Below are 26,497 nucleotides of genomic sequence, written 5' to 3' on the forward strand. Positions count from 1 at the left end.
CCGAGGGGGCTCCCGAGTGGATGGTGTTCATGGTAGTTTTGGTCTCTTCCGCGCTGATGTGGGTCCAGACGTTGAGGGTGATGGCTGGGGCGGTGGGTTCTGGGGTGGTTGGCTGGGTCTGGGGACCGAAGCTGTCGTGAAGGTCGGTGATCTTTTGATGGAAGAAGGTAGCGAGGGAGTTGCAGAGATCTTGTGAGGGCGTGATGGAGTTGGAGTTGGCGTTAGGATTGGAGAGCTCTTTAATGATGTTGAAGAGTTCTTTGCTGTTGTGAGTGTTCTTGTCCAGTCTGTCTTTGAAGGATGTTCTCTTGGTGGTGCGGATCAGCTGATGGTGTTCGTGGGTGGCGTTTTTGAGGGCAGACATGTTTTCTACGGTGTGGTCTTTGCGCCAGGCTTTCTCAAGGGTACGGCAGGTTATTTTGGATTCCTTGAGGGTGTCTGTGAACGACTGAGATTTCCTGCCGTTGTTCTGTCTTGGGAGGCGTCTGAGGGGTGCGAGGTTGTCCGCGCAGTTGGAGATCCAATGTGTGAGGCTGAGGGCTGCTTTGTTGGCGTCGGTGGAGATGGTAGGTTGGTTGTGGCTGAGAGTAGAGAGTAGCTGTTCCGTGGAGATTTTGTTCCAAAGTCTGCGTGGGATGGGTTGTGTGCGGAGGTGGAGAGTCTTGCGTCTGAAGGTGAAGTGGACACATCTGTGGTCGGTCCAGTGTATTATGGAGGAGTGGCTGAAGGATACGTGGTTGCTGGCGGAGAAGATGGGGTCGAGCGTGTGTCCGGCGATGTGGGTGGGGGTGTTCACCAGTTGCTTGAGACCGAGGTTGGCGAGCAGGATGGTGGTGTTGGGGTCGTTGTTCTGCTCCAGGTGGAAGTTGAGGTCTCCGAGGAGGATGTAGTCCGGCGAGGCTAGGGCGTGTGGGGAGATGAAGTCCGCGATGGATTCGCTGAAGAGAGCGCGTGGTCCAGGGGGTCTGTAGATGAGAGTTCCTCTGAGGGTGGTCCTGGGGTCGGTGTGGATCTGGAAGTGCATGTGTTCGGCGGCGAGGGTGGTGTCTTCGGTGGAAGTGGTGACGTTGATGGAGTCCTTGAATATGATGGTGATTCCTCCTCCGACTTGGTTGGTGCGGTCTCTCTTGGCGATCTTGTAGCCGTCGGGGATGGCTATGATGATGTCGGGGGCCGAGGAGGCGTTCATCCAGGTCTCAGTGATGAAGACGACGTCCGGTGCGGTTCAGTCCAGGAGGTCCCATAGTTCAATGGCATGCTTGTGGACGGAGCGTGCATTGATGAGGATGCATTTGAGGTGGTTATTGGCGCGTGGGCTGGCGGGCGGGGTGCAGTCGCGGTGGAAGGTGTGCTTGCAGGTAAGGCATGCGAAGGGTCCATGAGTGCGTTTGGGGTTGGCTTGGAAGCAGGTTCTAGAGCATCCCGGGTTGAGTGCGTGGAGGGAGGTGGGGTCGTAGCAGCGCTGCGGGGTTTGGGAGTGCTGGGGGCCAGGGGTCGTGGCGCTGGGCGCGGTCCAGGCACGGACGGGCGCAGACGGGCTTGCCTTTGGCGCGCCTTCGGAGCGTCCGCACTGCGGCCGCCATAAGAGGAGGAGGTGGGGAGGAGGGGTCAGGCGGGAGGGGGGCGACGAATGGGAGCAGGGGGGGGCAGTGCCGAAAGGGTTGTGGCGGCGGGAAAGCAGAGGGTTGTGGGTGGAGGGGGTCAGATAGAGGGAAGGGAAAGAAGAGAGGGATTACAGAAGAAGAGAGGAGAGGGGTAAAGAAGAAGAGAAGAGTCCAGAAGAAGAGAAGAGTGAAGAAGAAGAGAAGAGAAGAACACCGAAGAAGAGAAGAGAAGAGTCCAGGAGAAGAGAAGAGCACAGAAGAAGAAAAGAACACGAAGGATGGGGTGCAGAGGAGGAGAAGAACACCAGAAGAACACAGAAGAAGAAAGAACACGAAGGATGGGGTGCAGAGGAGGAGAAGAACACCAGAAGAACACAGAAGAAGAAAGAACACGAAGGATGGGGTGCAGAGGAGGAGAAGAACACCAGAAGAACACAGAAGAAGAAAGAACACGAAGGATGGGGTGCAGAGGAGGAGAAGAACACCAGAAGAAGAGCAGAACACGAAGAAAATGCGGTGTGGAAGAAGAGCAGAACACAGAAGAAGAAAAGAACATGACGGATCGGGTACAGGAGAAGAGAAGAACACAGAAGAAGAAAGAACACAAAGGATGGGCTGCAGAAGAGGAGCAGAAGACGGAGGAAAATCGCTACCAGAAGGAAGAGCTGAAGGCGAAGGGAAATGGACAGAGAGAGGACAGCAGGGGTACGAAGAAAAGTTGGAGGAGAGAGAGATAAGGAGACAGAGGTGAGTAACGAGGGGCTGGGCAGGGGGGAGCGGAGGGAGTACTTACGGTTTTGCTGGGAGGTGGCAGGAGCCTGGGCAGGGGGAGCTGCAGCGGCGGGGGAAGCGACCTACCCAAGGGTCAAGGGTCGCTGTCTCTGCCGCGCAGCGGCTGCCATAAGGGGAGGAGGGGTCAGGTGGGGGCGGGAGGCGGGAGAGGGGCGACGAATGGGAGCAGGGGGGGGCGGGGCCGAAAGGGTGGTGGCGGCGGGAAAGCAGAGGGTTGGGGGTGGGGGGGTCAGATAGAGGGAAGGGAAAGAAGAGAGGGATTACAGAAGAAGAGAGGGGAGGGGTAAAGAAGAAGAGAAGAGTCCAGAAGAAGAGAAGAGTCCAGAAGAAGAGAAGAGTGAAGAAAAAGAGAAGAGTCCAGAAGAAGAGAAGAGTCCAGAAGAAGAGAAGAGTAAAGAAGAAGAGAAGAGAAGAACACCGAAGAAGAGAAGAGAAGAGTCCAGGAGAAGAGAAGAGCACAGAAGAAGAAAAGAACACGAAGGATGGGGTTCAGAGGAGGAGAAGAACACCAGAATAACACAGAAGAAGAAAGAACACGAAGGATGGGGTGCAGAGGAGGAGAAGAACACCAGAAGAACACAGAAGAAGAAAAGAACACGACGGATCGGGTACAGGAGAAGAGAAGAACACAGAAGAAGAAAGAACACGAAGGATGGGCTGCAGAAGAGGAGCAGAAGACGGAGGAAAATGGCTACCAGAAGGAAGAGCAGAAGGCGAAGGGAAATGGACAGAGCGAGGACCGCAGGGGTACGAAGAAAAGTTGGAGGAGAGAGAGATAAGGAGACAGAGGTGAGTAACGAGGGGCTGGGAAGGGGGGAGCGGAAGGAGTACTTACGGTTTTGCTGGGAGGTGGCAGGAGCCTGGGCAGGTGGAGCTGTCTGTCTCTGTCTCTATCTATCTCTCTCTCTGGATTTACAGAAAATATGGTCTCATTTTAGCTTTTGGAGTACCTTCCATAACCTCTATGGGAAAATCATGAGAAAACAGTTTTCCATCAAACATGATTCGTGAAATCCAAGCAGAAGGCTTTTTCACAAGATAAAATCACACCACAATTTCTAAAATTAGTATGGTACCATCAATAAGTGATCTATACTGTAACTAAAAATCTGTTATTGTTGTCACCCTTTATACATTATTTTTGTGACCCTCAAAACCTGCCATTAACTACAATCGATTTCAGTGGGATACTATCATGTATATTGGTACCTAGATGGCTGCCAGCACTTCCTGGTTGAAGTGCTGACAGCCAATTAGATTTCACTATGCAAAGTGATGCCTGAGAGGGGGTTGGCTACAGTCGCCCACAGGCTGCACCAAAGGATGCACACAGTGAGGGAGTTAGCAGACTGCTGTGGGGTTGGCTGCCCCGGGGCGAGGGGGTTGCTGCAGTTGGGTGAAAGGCCTGGAACCAGCCCTCTGCTGCACACAACCAAAGGCTGCAAACAGTGAGGGAGTTAACAGATGGCAGAGGGGTTGGCTGCCCTGGGGCTACGGGGTTGCTGCAGTTGGCTGAATAGGATTTTAAAAAATCTGAAATTCACTGGAAAAAAAACATAGTTTAAAGTGACATTATAGTTAGGTATGGTTATAAGATCTTCCCTTATGTTAAAAAAAAATAGAAACTCACTGAAAAAAGTAAACTTTAAGCTAGCATTATAGCTAGGTATGATATTATGATCTTAGCTTATGTTAAAAAAAACTAAAAATTGACTGAAAAACATACCAAAGTTAAAGGTATGTGTTATCCTTAAGTGTTTAAGTGGGATAAAAACGAATAAAGCACTGACATTCACCAGTTATGATATACAAACACAGATAGATAGATAGATAGATAGATAGATAGATAGATAGATAGATAGATAGATAGATAGATAGATAGATAGATAGATAATCAGGAATAACCCAGTCCTATCAAGGTCTGTTCTTTCCTTCATAATCAGCGGTGAATTGGACTGGGCAGTGTGGAGAGTATGCAGCAATCACTGAGTGAAAAGCGGATAAAGCTGTCTGGCAGGCATCTATTTTTAAACCAAAATATAGACATTACACTGCATGTACGTTTTATTTTTTTCCCAAAAGGAAATTGAATAAAAACAACATTGTTAAAGTAACAATAAGGTTACAAAAGTGCAGATGGAGCTGCAGTGCTAGAAGAAAAGCTAATGTGGTAGTTAAGGTTCAATTTTGACATTGGACACCTGTTAGATTTGTTTTAATCCTAGAAGTAAAGAAACAAAGTTTGTCAAGGTGACATTAAGGTTACATTTCTCTTCACCACTGTGTATATTGTATACATTTTCCAGGATAATAACAAATGAGTTGGTTTGCAAACTAATATCAAGGATACAATAGTTCAAGTCTGTTAGAGATTCTGGAAAAAAAAGGAAAGCTCCTAGACAAGGGAAAGACTTTCACGCTGGAAACCCAACATCTTATGCTGCTTTAAGCCTTGTTCTTTAAACAATCATTGACAAGGAGAGAAGGCCTGGCTTGTATGTGAATGGTAGTGCAGAATATAGATTGGTAGCGTGTGGATGAACATGTGGTTCAGAATGTGTTTTTGTTTTCCTTTTTCTATGGCTTTCAAGTGAATGATCTGTCTGGAATGGATGCAGGATCCATTAGATTGTTGATGACGTGAAGTGCTGATGTTGCAGTGCAGGCCTTGAACCATATCCGATGGTTGACCATTATATTGGCAGACAGGCTGCCCATAAGCCCGAACATGCACTTCTGCTCAAGGACTCCTAACGTATGCCAATCATCACCTTTCAATTGGCAAGTAGAAATACATGCTCTCACACAAATAGAGATGTGCACTTTTACTTTCATCGATAAGGAGCCATGGATACATGCACCATCATATCCAACAAACATACTTAGGCACATATGCAGACATGAGCACAACTTAACGCATGTAGACATTTATATTCAATTGCCTGCCTATGAACTCACACACATACAGATATGCATTTTCACAAATAGACAAGCAGTATCTCCACATGTCCAAACATGTGCCCTGTCATGTGCACTTTCATCAACACACAGACACACATTAGGCACTCACATGCACCCTCATCCATTCCCAGTTGCAAGCTCACACAAAAAAAGTCATACACTTTCATACCCATGTGGATTCACTCAGGCGCAAATACCTACACACACTCACACGTTCATAATAGCTCTCACACACACATGCATTGACACAGACATGCACAAAGGCACACCCCACACACTACACTAATAAGAACATACCGATGCATTGGCACACAGAACACATGGGAGTACTCTAGGTTGAATTAGAAAGGCTTATATATTCCTTCAGCAAAGTGAACACTTTTGTAGGTGTTTAAAGTAAGTAAACGTTTTAATGCAATTTTGGGAGTCCAGTTCTGTATATAATATTTTTTGGATCCTGTTAGCCCATAATGCAGTAAAGGTGTGATGATTACTATTGCCATTTTTCTCTGTTGGTAATGTGATGATACCAGAATTTTTAGCACTGTAAGCCAAACACACATGATAAACAACCAAATGTTTATACAGAAATGCAGCTAAACCCTCGACAGTAAATTAAACATATGTACCAAACTAAAGAACGAAAAAGACGCAACTGAATAACTTAGATCTGAAGCAAATATTTAGTAGCAAACCTATGTGTGTTTCTCAACACCTCACTGATCAGTAAGAAGTTATTTTAGGACAGGAGGACTCATATAGTTTTACATGAGCCTTTTGGTTGCATCCACAATTAATTTGACTGTCCAGGTCATATTTATTGCTGCTATGATGATGGTTTCATACTGAATCTGATCTAAGGTATTCCATAGAGTTAGGGAGATTTAGAACTACAGCTTTCCATTGTAAACCTGGGCCCGTATTTATACTTTTTTAGCGCCGCATTTGCGCCGCTTTTTGATGCAAAAACGGCGCAAACCTACAAAATACAATTGGGGCATATTTATACTCCGTTTGCGCCGGAATTGCGTCGTTTTTTTTGACGCAATTCCAACGCTAAACTAACTCCATATTTATACTTTGGCGTTAGACGTGTCTAACCCCAAAGTCCATGGAGTTTGCGTCATTTTTTAGCGTGGACACCTACTTTGCGTTAATTATATGCAAGCTAGGCGTTCCCGTCTGAAAAATCGACTCCGAGGCATGTGCGCCGTATTTACACTCCCGGGCAAAAATCACGCCCGGGAGTGGGCGGGTCAAAAAAAATGACGTACGCTCGCTTTTGCGCCGTTTTTTAGCGCCTGCAAAAGGCAGGCGTTAAGGGACCTGTGGGCTCGGAAGGAGCCCAGAGGTGCCCTCCCATGCCCCCAGGGACACCCCCTGTCACCCTTGCCCACCCCAGGAGGACACCCAAGGATGGAGGGACCCATCCCAGGGACACTAAGGTAAGTTCAGGTAAGTATAATTTTTTTTTTTTTTTTTGGGTGGCATAGGGGGGCCTGATTTGTGCCCCCCTACATGCCACTATGCCCAATGACCATGCCCAGGGGACAGAAGTCCCCTGGCCATGGCCATTGGGCAAGGGGGCATGACTCCTGTCTTTGCTAAGACAGGAGTCATTTCTATGGGGGTTGGGAGTAAAAAAAAAATGGCGCAAATCGGGTTGCGGCGCAAAATTTGCCTCAGCCTGACTTGCCCCATTTTTTGGCGCCCAAGCTCCATTTTCCCCTACGGAGGCGCTGCCTGGTGTACGTCGTTTTTTTTAACGCACACCAGACGGCCCCGGCGGCTAACGCCGGCTAACGTCATTCAATAAATACGGCGCCCGCATGGCACTTCAGAATGGCGTCAGCCGGCGCTAATTTTTTTGACGCAAAACTGCGTTAGTGCAGTTTTGCGTCAAAAAGTATAAATATGGGCCAATTGTATTTTGTAAGTTTGCGCCGTTTTTGCGTCAAAAAATGACGCAAATGCAGCGCAAAAAAAGTATAAATACGGGCCCAAGTATCTAGTGTCCTATATAGAAGGGAATACATACAATCTCATACTTGATATGTCTAACCTGTCCCTATCACTTCTAGCATCCCGGAAAGAGTCCTGCTAGCACAATATTTCTGTATGCGACCCAATCCAAACACTATTTAAGGTTATCTAGTTTGTCTGTTTCACCCATAACTTTTTAATTCTATGTAATTACCAACCATGTGACTACACTAGTTAAGTAAAAGTTTAATTTTCCTCTTGGCAACTGATGGTTTTTAGAAAGAGGATAGCACTTAAGGAGAATTTAAGAGCTTGTGATAGTTATAGAGTGGTTGGGTTGTATGTGGGCGTCAACTTGTAACTGGAATTTATCAGCCGTTTATTGTGCTGATAATGTATTTTCTCTTTTTTCAGCCTTATGTGATATGCATCCCATGAGAGCACTTTTCCTCATTCCCCGAAATCCACCACCCAAGCTGAAGTCAAGGAAATGGTAAAAAGGAATATGCCTTGACACACATTGTCACCTCATACCTTCTAGTTGCAGACGTATTTCCTTTTATTTGCATTGCTTTTTTGTCGTGTTCTGTAGCCATTGATGTGTCTTTATTTTAACCATCATCAGGTCAAAGAGGTTTGTCAATTTTGTCGAGAGCTGTCTGGTTAAAAATTACATGCATCGTCCGCCGACTGAAACTCTGCTGAAGCACTCCTTCATTCGAGATCTGCAGAGCGAGAGACAAGTGCGGATCATGCTGAAGGACCACCTAGACAGGACGAGAAAAAAGAAAGGAGAAAAGGGTAATGCTTATATTGGGGACTTGATTGCTCCGAGACCTGGAGTGGGAATCAGTGAGTGGTTATTGTGTGATCAGCCACAAAAGAATCAATTTGGTGCGATTAGAATGTGGTCAAGGATGGACACTGTCTTCGGAGATGTTCTATCAGGGGTGGCTCTTCCGCTATGGTGGAGGAGTGTCACCCCCCTCCAGCAGCAGGCGCTGCAAACCTTTAAAAATAAAACAATAATAAACAGTGTTTATTATTGTTTTATTTTTAAAGGGTTGTGGCCATGGGGGGATGACAACCATTGAGGGGATTGCACATAGCAGTCCCCTCAGTGCGCATCTATGTTTGGCTGGCCGTCTCGGGCCAGCTAAACACACATGTGCACAGGGCTCTCTCCAACCCCGAGACAGCAGGCCCAAGCTCCCAGTCTGCGTTGGAGTGCCCAACGAGGGCACTCCAGCCTGCTCCGAGCAGTGTCATGATTGCCAGCAGGGCAGGCTGGGAGCCTGTACCTGGAGTGCAGCAGAGAGTGGCAGTGCAGCGGTGAGCTTCAGGTAATTTAAATTTTTTTTTTTTTTTTTGTGTTATTCCCCCCACCCCTTTGCTCAGTCGCCAGCCACGAATGTGTTCTATATCCACCACATTTACACACCATGGCTCTGGAATCGTTGGCTTGAGTGGATCCCTTCAATGGATTGCAGTTTCTACAGCTAACAGTAATATGGTGTTCATTTGCACAACTCTCTCCATTTTATACAAAATGTACACCAGTTTCATATGAGTGTGAGTCGGGTGCTTCGATAAGTGCAGCACGTACGATCTGAAACGTTTGTGAAGTCCTCAACATGTTCTGTCAAGGGGGTGTTAGAGAAATGTGTACTGCATGTTGTTCGCCACTCTTGTGATGCTCCCTGGCTTCGTTTTATTCCCAGGCCCATATGAAATTTTGCAGGGGCGTGGTGTACTTTGAAAACGTTACCACAAAGGCACAAACGTTTGCATGCAAGTTGACATTTTGTGAATCATGTTCTTTCATGCGTAGGTACATTACGGTTCTTTATCTGGTCCACTTACTTTTTTTTTTTTTTTAAACAGATTTTATTGGTTATTAGGTAACATCAAAAGCGGAAAATGGCAAAGTTAGGGGGAATGTGCACTGCTGCAAACCAGTATTAACAATTCTTAATGTCATAAAATGCCCTTTTTATACTTCCAATGTATTCCCATTATTGTGATGGTTTGTTTATTGCTTTCTTTACTGACGAAAATGATGAAATATATTAATGCAGAGTGCTTCTTTAAAAAACATCGATTTACTGAAAAAATGCATAAGCTTCTGCCCAGTGTTCCACACACTGCTTGATCACTATTTCATCCTATTAACATTAAATATATTGAGCACTTCCGTTGTTGTGCTGTTCCTCCAAACAGTAAAAGAAATAATAAAAAAAAAGTATTTAGCACTGTATATATTTAATGGACAATCTAATGTCCTCACAGAGCCCAATTAACACAAAATGCAGCTATCTATAATCATATCTATCTATTCGTTGCATATATGTTTCATTTTTTTAGGATTCATTGAATCATTGAATCCCAAGGTGTATTATAAGGAAATATACACAACACATAGATTGTTGCAACACTTACACCAGTACACCGTCAACAGTACAGTACAGTAATCCATATTGCTGCATTCTGCCTTTACTTGCTTATACCCCTGCCTTTTCTCCATCATTCCCAAAAAACCCGTAAACATATGGACGTGTTGGGAACACTTTATAATCATAGATACATATTTATCTCAAACTTTAATCAAACTAATATTAGGTAGTGGGAAAAAAACTTTGAGAATAATTGTCAATACTTACAAAACTAAAGATTTAGCAGATTTTCCCAATATTCCCAACAGTCCTATCTATTCAGAAAGCCCACTTTCCTTTCCCTTAGCTAGACCTCATAGTGCCACATATTCTACCTATGTGTTGGATTTTCTGCTTTAGCAAGTGGATTTAAGTGTTTAAAAAATCCACAAATACTGATTCTGTAGATCAGGATTTGGAATTTACAGTGTAAAGATTTAGTAGTTGTAAGTTACTTACTCTATGAAATCTGGGTTAGATGATCCCAGAGCAATCATAGGTTATGAGGCCCCAACTGTGAAAACTGTAGTCCTTTTCCTGTGAATTCCTGAAGCCACCATATTGTGTAGCCCTAAACTGGGGACCAAGTACTCCTTCGAGCACTTGACTTTTAATGTAGCGAGGCAAGGCAGTCAAACTCACAATGAAGCAGGTATCGTGGGCTAGAACCTAGGAACTCAGCAAAGCGACAGACAAAACTCAATAAATGAATGCTCAGTCAGTACTTTTTCATTGAAAAAGAATACGCTCTTTTACCCATGACAAACACAATACTATGCACATAATAACTAATATATTTAAAATTGCACATGGAAAACCATTGGGAACACCCACTAAAGGACCTCACAGTCTGCATGGGCTGTACACCACAGGAAGGTCAGAGTGGGCAGCTAACCCCCTAAATGCAGACTAGTACCAGTAGGTCTGAATCACCTTTAACAGTTTGTGTTCCAGTAACCCTTAAAAGTGCAGTACCCCATGCATGTTTATTGCAAATCATTGGACATTCAGTTATGAAACAAAAGGCCTTTGCCATAGGAGTTGCCCAGTAAATTCAAAAATATAATAATGTGAACACTTCAGTATCAACTAACATTTTGAGATTTTATTGTTAGATATTGGATTTCTGGTTGGTAGAGTTATGCACCCTGTCCAAGCAAGAACTACCATCCTAGTCAGGATAAGTCAGATACACACCTTAAATTAACCTGTGTTCACCCTTTGGTAGTTTGTCACAGAGCAGGCAGGCTTAACTTTCGAGGGAATATGTAAAGTATTTGTGCAACACTTAAAACAATAAAACAGTGAAAACACCTCAGAAAACCCCCCCACACCAGGTTAGAAAAATAGATCTTAATTTTTTCAACACTAAGATCAAAATGACAGATATCCAATAAGAAGAAGTCAAGATATGATTTTTTAAAGAATATCTGCAATTGTATTGCCTATAAGCTTAGCGTGCCAAATGGGGCTATCTGGTCACACTAGATCAGGGAAAAGCCAGAGTTGTGGCAGGCCACGATGGAGCACGGGCTGGGCCTTAGTGACCAACCTTGTCCTGCTGAAACAGTACCTTGTGTGGAGGGTTGTGTCGACATCAAGCTGTGCAGTTATTGATGTGATGCCCTTGAGGTGCGATGTCAAACCCTTTGCGATAGAGGCGATGCGTTCTCACCGAGCTGCACAGCCAGCAATGTGATAGTGATGCTCCGGGGATGATGGTGATCCTTTGATCCTGAGCCCCGCAATCGGCAATGCTAAGTCCTCATTATCAGCGGCTATGAGGAGAGGAGAGATGCAGCAATCCTGATTAGCCCAATGACAGTGATGCATAGATTTTCTCAGAATGCATCTGCAGAATCCACTTCCAAGCGCTCAGTACTGAAGTCACATCACTTAGCAGGGTAGGATTCACAGCGGGCAGAGTCCAGAAGCTGTAGCAGGGTGAGTGAAGTCTTTGGTGTCGTTGAGACTTCAGAACAGAAGGTAGGTCAGCAAGCTCTTGGAGTCACTTTAGTTCTGGGGATGTAGAAATTCAGGTCCACTCCTTCTCACTCCCAGGAACGGAGGGTAGCTGGTTGCAGGGCAGACACAGCAAAGCAGGAGTCCAGCAAAGTCCATCAGAGTGAAAGACCCTTAGCAGCACAGTACTCCTTCTTCTTTGCAGAATGCCCTCAGGTCCAGAAGTGTACTGATTTGGTGAGGTTTGGGGTCCAGTACTTATATCCAGTTGTGCCTTTGACATGAGAGAGGCTTCACAGAGAGGCCTTTGAAGTGCAAAAAGTCCTTGCCCTTCCTTCCCTGGCTCCAGACACTGCAGGGGGTTATGCAGCTCTTTGTGAGGGCTCAAGACCCAGCCCAATCAGGTGTAAGTGTCAGATCCTGCCTTCCATCCTACCCAGAATGACCCATCATGATCTTAATGGCTCATCAGGATGTGGATGGCCCATCAGACACAACTATGCTCCCTTTGTGTGGCTGTCTAGAGGGAATGCACAAGAGCCCAGATGTCACCTACCCATAGCGCATTCAAAAACTGGCAGAGGCACAGAATGGTTAAAGTAAGAAAATGGAAACTTTCTAAAAGTGGCATTTTCAGACTTGCATATTAAAATCCCACCACACCATAAGTTGTGATTTTAAATTGTGAGTCCAGGAACACCTAAATCGAAATATGTATCTGGTCCCAATTGGAAATTACCCTTACAAAAGGTAATTAGGCAATCCCAATGTTAACCTATGGGACAGATAGGACTTGCAGTAGTGAGAAACAAATGTAAGACTTTTTCACTCCCTGTACATGTAAAACTTAAAAGTACATGTCCAACATTTTAAATACACTGCACCCTGCCTTAAGGGCTGACTTATATGTATTTAAAAAGAGGTTGTGGGCCTAGCAAGAGGGTTCACTTGGCAGGTTGATATGGAAGTATAGAACTGCACACACAGGCTCTGCAATGGCAGGCCAGAGCCATGTTTGAAGGGCTACTGAAGTGGGTGGCACAATCAGTGCCCAACAGTAGCATTTAATTCAGAGACCCTGGGGCACATATTGTGCAGATTAGTAGGGACTTGTAAGTAAATTAACTATGCCACTTGTTGATAAACCAACGTTACCACGTTTTAAGGATAGAGTACACGCACTTTATCATAGGACTCCCGTTTTAGTAACAACACTACTGGATTTTGGGCGGCAGCACTCCCGAGCGTGGGGACTGAGTCTGATCCCACACCTTGTGACATCTCTCGGCCTAACCCTTCCGGCTAGCTATCAGCACCTCACCAGTACCAGAGGTAAAAGTCATTAGTGGGAGCCTATCGCATGACACTACAATATTCCACAGAGAAGCCGTGGTAGAACAGATAGTACTCCTTTCTCTCAGTTATACAAGTTTCATACATGCAAAGACAAACAGAAGCAGGATTTGACTCAATACGTTTTATTGAAGCAACTGTGTTCTATGTAAAAAGGCATGAATTGTGATTATGAGGATAATGAAACACAACACTATTAAAGCAGTGACCAGGAAAGTGGAACTCAGGAAGAGTCCCACCATGTTGTCACAATAGTATATCTAATATTCATATCTACACTACTAAGTTTCTACATGAGAGCAAATAGCAGTGGTAGCCCTAGTCTGCCCATCTAGTCCCGGGAAGGAAGTCCAATCTCCATACCTGTGTTCAGAAATAAAGAAGAGGTCTGTTAGTTTGCTGGAAGTTCTCCCACATAGACAAAGAGGAAGCCTGGAGTTTCAGCAGAAAGTGCAACGGCGTGCAGCATGAGATGGCAGACTGGATGGACTGTCCCCACTAAGGTGGTGGGGCAGCATGTTGTTTTATAATAAAACATCTTGTTGTTCTGAGAACTGCCCTGATGTGACAACATGTATTTTTTCTGTGTAGGGTAGACATTGTACTCTCTGGACTGGCAATACCCAATAGACAATCAAGTGCAGCCTTGGAGTGAGCACAATATAAAAACATTGTGCAAATAAATGAATAAGAAATTCTGCATGGAAGGGCAACCGATAAAAATAATAAAACATAACCATTAAAATGAAGCCTTGCTGAAATAATAAGAGAAATGAAATGACAAGTGACTAGGTGGGAGGGCACAGGTCTCAGACCCAAGCTAAAATAAATGTGCCTACATAAACGATAAAATAACCTCACAAGACCACCCTCATTGTCGGTTTGAGGTTGCCAAAGTCTATAAAAATATAACCTATAGCTACAATCACTATACCTACAACAATTCTTGTTAAAAGCAAGCTAAAATGTATATAAAAGGAAATGAAAATGCCTATGTTGACAAGCAGGGCAGACCAGAATCAAGTCAAATTTAAAAGGTCAGTTTAGAAGTTTGCAAAAAAAACATTTAATCAAATTAAGGCAAAATGTCAGACCATCAATAATAATGATGATCCTTTAATAAATCACCAATGTCATCAATTGTTATTGAATTTAGGAAAGATTTCACTTCGGCAAGTGACAAATTGATCAGTTTGTTGACAATGAAAGCGAGGGAGCAATCATGTTCTGTTGCCTCAACCATAACTCCGGCTGAGGCATCCTGTGCAGTGCCAGGTGTTGCAGCACCAGGAGCTACTTGATCCACAAAGGGCAGCTCATCAGAAGTTTCTCAAAAGCAATTTCAAAGTGCATGTCTGGTAATGAACCCTCATCGAGAACATCAACAGACCTGCGTCCAAAGAATGTACGCGCTGCATAGCAAGACACATGTCCAGTGCACGTTCAAATAGGCACCACAAACATTGAAAGGCGGGCTGCACACAGTTCAGAACTGGTCCGAATGACAAAGACCAATTGGACTCCAGTTCTTCCAGGAGTAGTGTTCCAAAATACTGCATCATGTGTTCATGACACAGTTGGACTGATGGAAGCGCCATCTGTCCTCCTTGTTGAGATGGGGCAGCCATTGCGAAGGAAAATCGCTACAGCTAGATAACAGCAATTAATGCTAAAGTTACAGGGAACCCCCGAAATACAGTAAAAAATGTTGAGTGTATGGCTGAAGGTATTATGCCAAATACAGATTGGAAAGTGCTGACAAAACCAGAACCTACAGCCTTTAAGAAATGTACAATCAAAGTGGTGTTAGATGCGTTGAAAATGCAACATATTAGTTCACTGAAATGTTTTGGAAAGTTGGTGTTTAAAAAGGACTGTACTTCGCTACTTGGAGATCATAGGTCACGGGGGCAGATGTAAGCGGCATATGTTTTTGAAACAAAAGAGCCTTCAGTCTGCTTAACGTGTCAAAATGTACATTTGAAGTAGCAATATGAGGGCCCATTTCTGCTACTTTTATGTCTTGCGTGGAGGGAAAAATCTAATTTCCGCAACAAGTCACTATTTAGGAGAACAAATCTACATAGGCAATTCTGGCTTCCAATCCACAACAAGTTTCCCCGTTCAGCATTATATAACTCCCATTCTAGAGCACCTGGAACACCGGCAAATCAAAGGGACAGGAACCCCCTTCAGATAACAAGCTAAATTCGAAGCTGAAGCATTACATGCGGTGTGCAGGGACAGCTGTCTACAAATCATCGAATGACTTACAGAAGTATCACATTGGTTTCTGCTAAGGAAGACCGCTTTCATGCCACTGAAACATTTGTATGTAAAGGATAGCTCCCATGCCTAATGGATGTAACTATTGCCTAGCTTTTTAAATCTGCCTACATAAATGTGATTCAAACACAAGGTGAACCGAAGTGTTGAAATGGCCACATTAATAACCCCATGTATTAACCAAACTGCATTTGGTATTTCCACCACAGTGAAAGACAACTTTTCTGACTTTTTGTTGTTTAACATAATATAAGTTGCTTCTTTCTTACCCATTAGTTGTTGCTTTCACATCAAGTTAATCGCAGAAAACAGATTCCTTGAGCTGACATGTTGCCATGGTACGCAACCACTTTTCTGAACTTGTAGCGTCCGACTTAACTGCATAATGGACCTCAGTTGACTCTGTCCATGATGTAAAAATGACATATCATTTTGTATGTTGTCAATTCCAGATGAAACAATATTGCTTAGGGCATAAATGCAGTTGGACAAAGTTTCATATCATTATCTACAACAGCTAGAGCTTTCTGGAGGTTTTCCTGATCTATTTGCCTCAACCAGGAGGCAGCTCCTTTTTGTGAGTTTCCAAATTTTGCTATATATTGCATATAATGGTTTTCTAGTACCTAAGAAGAAATCTTGTAAGTCTGTGTTTTGTGACAGGATATTAAGGTGTTATTTAACGACTGTTAGTGTGGAAGATTCCCACCCTTGTTGACATAGTTTGCCCATGCTTTATATGGTGATGATAACGTAGTGTTGTTGTGAGATGTAATGAGGGTCAGGTCTACTTGATCTAAAGCCCATTGTGGAGTTTACAAAGCATTCATGACAACCATTTGTGGCCACTGGCCACAATAACTGCCCATTTGGACCTGAAAGTGTACCATTCTGGACCCTCCCATTGAGCTCTTCTTCAGTGACATTTAAAATCTTTTGCCATTTGTCAAATTTAGCTGGTGATTGAATACTGGGCATATTCAATTCCTTAATCTGTGCTCAGTCTAAACAACTTGTTTGTTGTACAGTTCATTTAAAATTATAATTTGCAAACGGAATAAGACATGCTCTAAACAAAGCTTTCCATCCCAGTATTTGCCAATTTCTAGTTCCCCACACACTCTTTAAGTCAATTGACTTCACCCAATATTCATAGCCTTCAATAGCCAGCTGGGAAAAAAAAGAATCAGAATAGATTAATTTGGTGTCTGTTAACAGCAGGACATTCTTCAATTTCATAGGAGGCAGTTTGAAAAAAGAAGACTCAACATTTTTACCATCATGCCCAGTAAAATATACAAACTTTTCTACATATGTTTTAGAACTCCACACTGCCGGAGTTGGGCAATGTTCCCATTGTGTGTAATTATAAACAGTTCTCAAGGTGCTTGCTTTGTGTATAAATGATGTCCGAAATTATGGAAACAGAGCATTTTCCCATAATTTGCTGTTGTTTAGTAAACATCTTCACTTTTGAACACAGTGTAGTATTCAAGCTCAGAAAGCATAAAATCACAGTTTTCAGTTCCCAATCATCAGAAACCATCTCAGGTGTTACATCATTAATTGAAACTTTAAATATATATGGAATTTGCATCATTTACCTTAGCCCCAACATATCAAAAGGAACTTTATTCCAAACAATCCCATCAGCGATCAGAACAGCTGAAATGTTCACTAGGGACAAGTCTCTTCGGACCTTATGTGAGGATAGCAAAGGTTTCAAAACCTCATCCACCAGTTCAACAGCAGAACATTCAGGAAGATAATGCCTATGTATCAGCAGAAAGAAAATGACGACAAACCCAGAACAAAGAAGGAAGGCAAGCACAGCTAACAGGACCCATAGATAAATCCTTGGACTAACCAGATAGTTAGGTTTAAGCCTATTGAATAGCTTACGTGCTCGTAATACAGGTGCAGTTTAAGATGCTGAAAAATGTGTAAAAGAATCATTGATCTCAGCAAAATATCCAGGAGCAGCTTGTGCAGACACTGGAGCCGGTGTCAGAGAAGGAGAACTGGCAGATGTGTCCCTTGGTGGTTTGTAGTAAACTATTCCATCTATTTGTGTAGAGTTAGAGAAGAATAACTCCGAACTTTGGATGTCTCTTGTAGATGATGTAGAGACAGGTACTAATCAAAGTTCATTTAACCTCCCTCCCCAAGCTCGGGAAGTCTAATCAGTTTTGGTTAGATTTTGACGAAGCACATCCTGACTGGCTGTGAGAGGGGTTCAGAAACTGCCCAAGAATCCTCGTGGTCTACTGTGTAGAACTGGCCACATGGTGTAACGTGACATTGTCAGTTGATACAAAGCAGTTTTCTTTCGAACCAGGCAGCAGCGGTAGAATGACAGTTCTGGTACAGTGTATTCGCAGGACTGGAAAGGGTGTTCAATGTGCAGGGCCAAATTCCTTTTTTACAGCACTCTTTTCATGCACTAGATCCCCAACTTTTGGATTCCAGCCAGTGGATGTTGTTTGTAAATTCCTCATTCCCAAGGTGGCAGCACATTCAGAAGAGATTTCATCACAGAACCTTTGTAATTCCTGCAAGACAGTGACACGTTCATTTATGTCAAAAGGTGTGTCTGCTGCCACTGCACCAGGGCCATCAAGATCTGGGACATACATATGTATGCTGAACAGAGCCTCATATGGTGTGAGCCCTCTCAAGGACCTTCTGGGCAGATTATTTAGTGCTCTCTGGACTCCATATAGGTGTTTAAGCCAACTAAGACCCCTACCTAGTACCCTTGCTGCTAAGGATTGCTTTAAAACTCAGTTTTTCCCCTCCACCACAGCATTTCCCCCAGAATGATAGGGAGATGAGAAAAGGAGTTGGACACCCATTATCACCTTGGTGTCCCTGAATGCTGTTGAGGCTGTTGAGGCTAAAGTCCGAATGGAATGTCACAACTGCTTATGTCCCGAAAAATACTTGCAAATCTTTCAAAACAGTGCGAGAGTCAGCTGATCATTGGGGCCATACCCATAGAAATCTGGATCAAGAATAAACAACGACTAAGTTGCATTTGTATACATCATCACGTGCTAGGAGACCACAATGGTTGAGGTACACACACTGTAGTGGTTTGTTGGAAATTAGGAGGGGTGTCTGCAGTGGGTGTTTCACGGTGGACTCTCCTATTTGTTGGCAGATGTCACAACAAAGACATAATGCCTGGTCTGTTTGTATAGACCTGGCCATCAATAGCATTTTTACAATAACTAAATTGTAGCCATCACACCTGCATGGGCAGAAGTAACCTCTCCATGCGCTGCTTTTATTAGATCTGATCTTTGGTCTTCATTGAGAATCAGAAGATCACCTACTCCTGGTAAGGGTTGCGAGTGCAACATTTTGAGGGCTTTAATGGTCAGAATATTTGTCAGTCATTCGCCTTTGGCAACGGCTTGCTGCCAGCCAAAGCTTTCACAGCAGCCAGTGTTTCATCATCCAACCTTGTCTTAGAATGAGTAATCCCAACAACAGGAGCCATGGCTACTGCTCAATTGGCTGCTTCATTAGCCAAAGTGTTTCCTGCAACTTGTATTCCTACACATTGATGGCCCATTGTATGTACGGCATGGGTATTTGGTAGCATCTCCTTCCCCCACAGAAGTCTGTGTTTAATAGGGTTCCCTTTTGAATCTATGGACCCATTCTGGCACTTGTAATGCAGGTATTCATTAAAGGGTTGGAAGCAATACTATGAATCACACACAATGAGTGTTGGAAGTTCAGGGTCCATATGTTCCATTGCCAATAATTGATCCTTAAGCTCTGCCAATTGCACAGTGCAGTCCCCTAAAGTCTGCGTGTATGTGTTTTGGGGTAGAACTTGCCATCCCTCATGAAACCGCTTACAGCCACTCAAGTGGCGGAGTATTGTTGTTTGGTGCCTACTGCAAGTCTTGCTGAACCATCAGTGTAAATATTCATTTGATATTGATCTAGAGGCAAAATGTTGGTAGGTGTTGGGTATTCAAGTTCATATTGAAGGAACTCTTGGGTAGGACGTTTTGGATCAAAAACATAATCAACATCTGTGGTAGTCAGAAAGGTGGCTCATTGGACCCAATGTAGATGTAATGCTTTTGCGCTTGGAACGCTGGCTTTTGTCACAGCCTCTAAGGCTGGTATTGGGGGTCACGACAACAATGCGTTTCCCCTGGCCAAAGATTTCTCCTTTATGATAGCCATCTGAACAGCAGTCAGAATTTTCTCAGTGGGAACAAAGCCTTGTTCAGCTGTTGAATACAAATGGGATTTTCTATGGGAATTGTATCAATTTCATTGAATGTCACATAGGTGAACTCAATAACACCAGCAATTACTCTGATGACCAATTTTGTTTTGTTATCTCCTGTATGCAGATGTTATGCTTCAAGCATGTCCTGCTGTTATGCTCTAACAATATGTGTGTGTTCAACCCTCCAATATTTACTTGAAAAGTCTAGAAGTATCAAGTCATAAAATGGTTTTGTGCATTGTGCATAATCTGGGATGTATGTTCTGCCACAATTGAAAAAGCCCAACAATGATTGTAGCTTTTTGCTAGTAATCAGTTGTTGCAATTGTAATCACTTTTCTAGAAAATGGGGCACCAGGCTCTTTCCTTTATCTGATAACTCGTATCGCAAAAACAGGACACTGAGATAGACAATTTTTGTTTTCTTAAAATTAAATTTGTAGCCTATTTAAGCAAAATCCACCACAATGCGGTCCACCTATCTAAGGTGTGTGACCAGGTTGTCACTTGTTACATAGCTCGCATCAACATAGAACAATGCCTTAGGGTTAGTGATGTGTAGTATGGATGTTACACATATTGAGAACAGTCCAGGACTGTTTTTATACCCTTGTGGGAGCCTGCAATTGTTTTTGGAAGCCTAGCAAACTGAAGGCGGTCAGATCCCTGCTTTCAGGTGCGATATTTTGGCAGATTTTTTTTTAGAAAAATCCAATTTTGTTTTGTAGTTTTTGCACACTATGTTGTTGATAAGTGCTATGCTGTGTGCATTTTGTATAGCAAGCGTGTATGTGTGTGACTGTTTGAAAGTCTATAATCAAAGTTTATTCTGTATGAATGGTCTGCTTAGCTACGGGAAACAAAGGGTTGTTTATTGGTGATATTCAGGGTTCTACTACACCCTGGTACTGAAGATGTGTGAGTACATCTCTCACTGATACTTTAGCTGTATGTTTAATGGGATACTGCGGCTGTAGTAGTGGTGTCGATCTTACCGGCATTGTGTGGTCAGGGGAGTCTTTGTCCCATCCCACATGATTCAGATACAGCGTCGGGGCTTGTGCCAATGTCCAATCTATTGTGTAAGTCTGTCTTAATTCTTCAGGAACAAGAACCAAGGAAGATGGTATAATTACATCTTCCCCTAGTGGAAGTTTACAGACAATTCTGGGGGCCAATCTCTTTCTGCCAACATGATGTCATAACATAACGTTAGTTTTTCCCAGATTACAAGTTTAATCGTGTGCTCTATTTCTCCCTCAATTTGTATTTTCACTTTGAAAAATCTATCTTGGGGGAGACTCGCCTGTCCCCAGTGCCAACTTCTAAAAAGTCGTTAGTTGCTGTCACATCAAAAAGCTCTTGAAGATTCTGGCAAACTATTGTGACCTCTGCCGCACTCTATAGCAGAGTCAGTGCCCATGTCCTATTCCTCTGTAGAGTTCCCATTATGTGTTGCCTTTCTAGCCAAAAATGCTGCACTTTTTTCTTTTTAAATTGTGCTTTCTATTGAGGAGGTTTCTCTCCCTTCTTTATGGAAGGTTCATATGAGTTTTGTGGATCTTTTCATAGTTTCACGTACTCATTTCATTCTTCAGAATGTCCGCCCCTCTCACTGCATTTATCCGGTAAGTCCTGAAAGAAACAAGATTGGCGTTTATCAGTTTATTGATATCTATTAGGAGTTTTCAAAGTATCTCTATTTCTAAGATTATAAAGTTTCTCTGAGGTCTCTGATTGTGGAGATTCTCTTCTTTGTTTTACATGATCTGTATTTTTATTTTATTTACCACAGCGTTTTTTAGAACCCTCAGCTGGTTGCTTGGTAGAAGCCTTATTGGGTATACCTTGTAATTGTCGTTTACATGGTCTGACTCCCAGAATATACCGATCTATACTGTCTCAGTGATAATCTTAAGCCGCTCACGTTCTTGATCCTGTACAGGAACATCCTGGAACCGCTGACTTACTTCCAATACAAAGTGGCAAAGTTGCCCATTAAATGTATCCCTAGATCTAGGACCGAGGCAGCCCTATATTCATCCTGAATTTGTTTTAAGACTTCTGGAAGATTTACAAGTGTTGGTGGTAGTGTAGAGTGCAGCAAACACAGCACCCATGTGGTATAGTTTTCCACAGAGGGAATCATTCCAAACGGCAAGCAGATTGTGAGAATTCAGTGTTTCCCTTGAGATCCCATACAGGGAAACACTGCTTCCAAAGTGTTAATTTTTTGTGCTAACCAAAACAGAATCTCTTTGTGTTTGGTGGGTACTTTACCCATAACTTAATGCACAGTAGCAGGATGAATGCCCGCTGTGGCCACATGTGGTGGTGCAAGAGCAGCCCTTGCTGGAGTGGTGCTCAAAGTCCACATTATAAATTGTATTAATTACTAAATTAAGTACTAAATTAGTGTATAGGCTGCAAACATCTGCTACCGCCATTATACCTATATTAGGGTACGTTGTATAGTTAGTTAATTCTGGCCATATAGGTCATTACTTAAAGGACCTAGATTAACATTCAATGAAAGGTGTTGTAGGGCGCCATCAGGCCAATTTTGGTGTCCTTGATAAGATAGTGGTATTTCTAAATATGTGTATGGTCTGTACTGTGCGGGTGCAATTGCAGGAGTGTAATGATGTATTCCCATCTGCTGCTGGAAAGGTGACCCAAGAGTATAACATTTCTGTTCTGTATGCGTTCTGAGCCTTAACAACAAATGTAACCTCTCCTCCCTCTTCTGTGAGGCCATTATTTCTTAAATGTGTTGTGAGGGGGAGTCTCATGTTTGCTGCAATTACGACTCTGTTTTGGTCTGCCATTATTGAAAATGGAATTGAATTGTTCAGAGATAGAAACACCAATTAGGGAGTTCTTTTTAAAGGTTCAAACTTGAACAACCTATAGCGTCCAATTGGTACTACCTATCTAGCTGAGGTGGATATTCCCCAATACCACCGACATCTCTGTATAGGGTAAATAAAGTGCCTTTTGCATGTAATGAGGCAGAGATACTTGGAAGATCCTTAAAGTCAGTGCCTAACAAACATTGGTGGTGCCATGTCGTACGACCCCCGCTGTAGTAACAAGACTGATGGATTATGGGCGGCACCACCACCGAGGATGACAGACCGGGTCTGATCCCACACCATGTGACATCTGTTGGCCTAACACTTCCGGCTATCTAGCAGCACTTCACCAGTACCAGTGGTAAAAGTGACTGGGGTAGCCTATCGAATGACACTCTAGGACTCTGCAGGCAAGTCGTGGTAGAACGGATCGTACCCCTTTCTCTCAATTATACAAGTCTCATACATGCATAGACAAACAGAAGCAGGATTTGGTTCAATAGGCTTTATTAAAGCATCTGTGTTCTATATAATAAGGCAAGAATTACGATTATGAGGATAATGAAACACAACACTATTACAGTAGTGACTAGGAAAATGAAACACAGGAAGAATCCCACCATTTTGTCACAATAGTCCATCCAATATCCCTACATACACTACTAAGTTACTACATGAGAGAAAATAGCAGTGGTAGCTCTAATCCACACATCTAGTCCCAGGAAGTAAGCATAATCCCCATACCTGTGTTCAGCAGTAAAGAAGAGGCCTGTTAGTGTGCTGGGAGTCCTCCCACATAGACAAAGAGGAAGCACAGTGTTTTAGCAGAAACTGTGTTGACGTGCAGATGGCAGGCTGGCTTGAATGTCCCCTTCGAGGTGGTGGGGGCAGCATGTTGTTTTATAATAAAACATCTTGTTGTTCTGAGAACTGCCCTGGACTGACAACACATATTCTTTGTAGGATGGCCTCTCTGGACCGGCAATACTCCGTAAACTATTGTGTGCAGCCTTGAGTGAGCACAGGATAAAAATGTTGTGCAAAGAAATGGATAACAAATTCTGCATAGAAGGACAACTGATCAAAATAATAAAACATCACCACTAAAATGAAGCCTTGCTGAAATAATAAGAGGAATAAAATTACAAGTGACTAGGTGAAAGGGCATAGGCCTCAGACCCAAGCTAAAATAATTGTGCCTACATTAACACTAAAATAACCTCACAACAACTTTAGCACTGGTCGGCAGTGGTAAAGTGCCAAGAATATAAAGTCAGCAAAACTAAAGTCAGCAAAATAAGAGGTCAAAAGACAAAAAGTCAGGGGAACCACACCAAGGATCCCAGGTCTAACCGTTACCAAAATTACAGGCATATTTTGCTGTTTGCTAATGAGAAGCCATACCTATTTATTTTGGAACACTTACCGAAATTAACATTGCAAAACAGTTAACATGCCTAGGCAAGACAAATACACCACATTGTTAATCCCGGTAGGAACCTAAACACAGGCTCTGCCTCTCCTGTGGTCACTAATGTTATACAACACAAGATTTAAGTTGATTTTGTTTTAAGTAGGTGCAGCTTTAGTGGGACCTGCAGTACTACTGTTAGTCCCCAGCTCACACATTATCATTTTGGCTATATTCCTACCAATCAGAGGAAAATTTGTCAGAAAATATGCAATTTCTGAGCCCCATGTATGGGCTTATGGTTTGCTCCTTTAGCCCTGGAACATTTTCCTTTGATAATGCTGCACATACCACCAGATTTTCTTTTTCCTTTCTGTAGAACAGTTTAATCCTTCCCTTGGGTTTCATGCTGCTTGACATCATGCCCCTTGCTGTCCTGGGGCTCCAAGGAGGTTTATCCATAGAATCACATGGTTGTCCTCTTGCCTCGTGGCCCTGAGGGGCTCCTATCCACACAGAACGCAGCAAGATGCATCAATAGGGGAAGTCTGCTGGCTTCTGCTCTACTGCACTGATGTCTCCAAGTGGGAGTAGTAGGCAGTGGCCAAGGTGGTCTAGGATGGCCTTTGTAGCCTTCTCACAGTGCTACAAAGAACAAGTCCCAGGGCTTCACAAGCATGAATGATAATGCAGGAGTCTGCCACCGCTATCCTGGGATACCAAACTGGCCTCACTGGCCCCAAGGGTGTTGAGAAGATCCTGGATCTTGGAATGTGATGATACTCCAAAGCACCCCACTATACCCTGCCCGCACCACAGAAGACAACTGGTTCTTTTTTTCAGTAACTCTGGACTCGAATGGTCAATGTCAATAGGTTTTCACTGTGGTAAATCCTGGCTTCCTAAACTTTAGTGTTGGTTTCTGGCTTGGTTCTTTTACAGACCATGGTGCTGCTGTCTTCTTTCTTTCATCAGCATCTGGCTGTAAAACCTGGACCTGCACTCCTATCAAGTACTGGTAGCACCTCACTATCATCCAGTCAGACCACTCTCCTTCCTTCCAGTCTCCTAGGACCCTCAGGGATGCATCCACCTACAGTGTGCCAGTCTGTCAGCAGCAGCCAGTGATATCAACTCCTAGTGATTTGTTTGTTTTCAGTAGTTTGAAATACAAAATAAAGCCCAGGACTAGGTTTTCTAGACCCTCTGATATTCTGTGCCCACTTGAAATATGATTACTAGTGAAACCTAGCGTGAACTATTTTGAATCTTTGCCTTACATTTATACGTATAATAATGACCTCTTTTATCTTTATAATACCTACATCATTTTGCTGCTTCCAAAAAGTCCCAGGCCTGTGTGAAATTAGGTAATAAAAGATGTGTTGGCTATTCATTACATATCATGCCTATCAAAATAAGAAAAAGAAGACAAGAAACTAAAGGAGCAACTTTGACTTCAAATATTACAAAACGATATTACCGTACATAATTTGAGATAAATCATATTCCCTTTACTGACACTTCCTGTATTATTTACCGAATGATTATAATCTTTGAAGGTTTGGGGGAATCACCCATGCAGTGGAAATGTAAGCACGCAGTCACTTAATATAAACTTTGCCTAAGAAGGTAGGCTCCTGGGGATCTCCTCTATTTCTCATAAAACTTGCAGATCAAAAACATTTTAGCAAAAGCGTATACTGTTTGAAACTCCATTAGTGAGACAAAGACAGCAAAGGTCCAAATACAAAAAAAAAATAGGGTTTTTCACTGGTCAGAATCTTCTTCTCTACACATATTTGCAAAAAGATTCTTGATTGTACCCTAATTCCCATATGCACAATGCCATATGCCTTCAGAAACATTAGCAACATCCAGGGATTGTATTATACTTCTTTACGTTTGAAACTGGACTACTTCCCAGACTCATACTGGCAGTATTAGGTAGGTAGCTTCTTTTTAAATGTAATTGACTGTTTGGGTAGATATCCTAAACAGAAATTATGACAACTAATTTCAAAAGCCAAGTTATGCTCTATAAAAATTATTTAAAAATCTTGATTGATCTTTCACCCAATATTGTGAGTGACCACCACTCACATAGTCGTATATCCCTAAATCTGCTCATTCACAAATTAATTTATGTTTATTCCATTCTTATCTTGCAGTTTCCCTTGCTGTTACATATAGGTTTTGTTCTGCTTACACTACATGGGATCGGATGGGCTTCCACATTTCACACACCCACTGTAATATCACTCTTTCTGGGTTTTTGTGTGTGTTTACAATCAATTAAACTAATAGTACAGTTGCAAGTGTCACTGTTGCACTGTCTCATCTGCCAGCAGACAATAATAAAATCTGCTTTTATATCATTAAAATGATCTAATTTATTAGTGTATTTGTTCAAGGTTAAGGTGGATGTATCCTTCCTACATGCAGTACTTGTACTCAATGAAGTTCCTGTGCATAGTACTAAATCTGCCAGCACCAGTCTACACCATGAGTAAAATCCACTGATTACTCTCTGCCTTAAGCCACAAATATGCCACCACTTGTGAAAGAAGAGGTTTTAGTAAACTCTAACTTACAACTAT

General features: G+C 43.0%; 1 protein-coding gene across 4 annotated transcripts in view; it reads left to right on the forward strand.

Moving 5' to 3' along the window:
• Positions 1 to 26,497, forward strand: part of NRK (Nik related kinase) — a 720,008-nt gene that overhangs the window by 381,861 nt on the left and 311,650 nt on the right. For all 4 annotated transcript variants that reach the window (XM_069212387.1, XM_069212389.1, XM_069212388.1 and 1 more), the window contains exons 9-10: positions 7,755 to 7,833; positions 7,966 to 8,141. In XM_069212387.1, the coding sequence (XP_069068488.1) occupies positions 7,755 to 7,833; positions 7,966 to 8,141 (255 nt within the window). The remainder of the gene's footprint in view (positions 1 to 7,754; positions 7,834 to 7,965; positions 8,142 to 26,497) is intronic.

Source organism: Pleurodeles waltl, chromosome 2_1 (assembly GCF_031143425.1).
Source record: "Pleurodeles waltl isolate 20211129_DDA chromosome 2_1, aPleWal1.hap1.20221129, whole genome shotgun sequence".
NCBI classification, from domain to species: Eukaryota; Metazoa; Chordata; class Amphibia; order Caudata; family Salamandridae; genus Pleurodeles; species Pleurodeles waltl.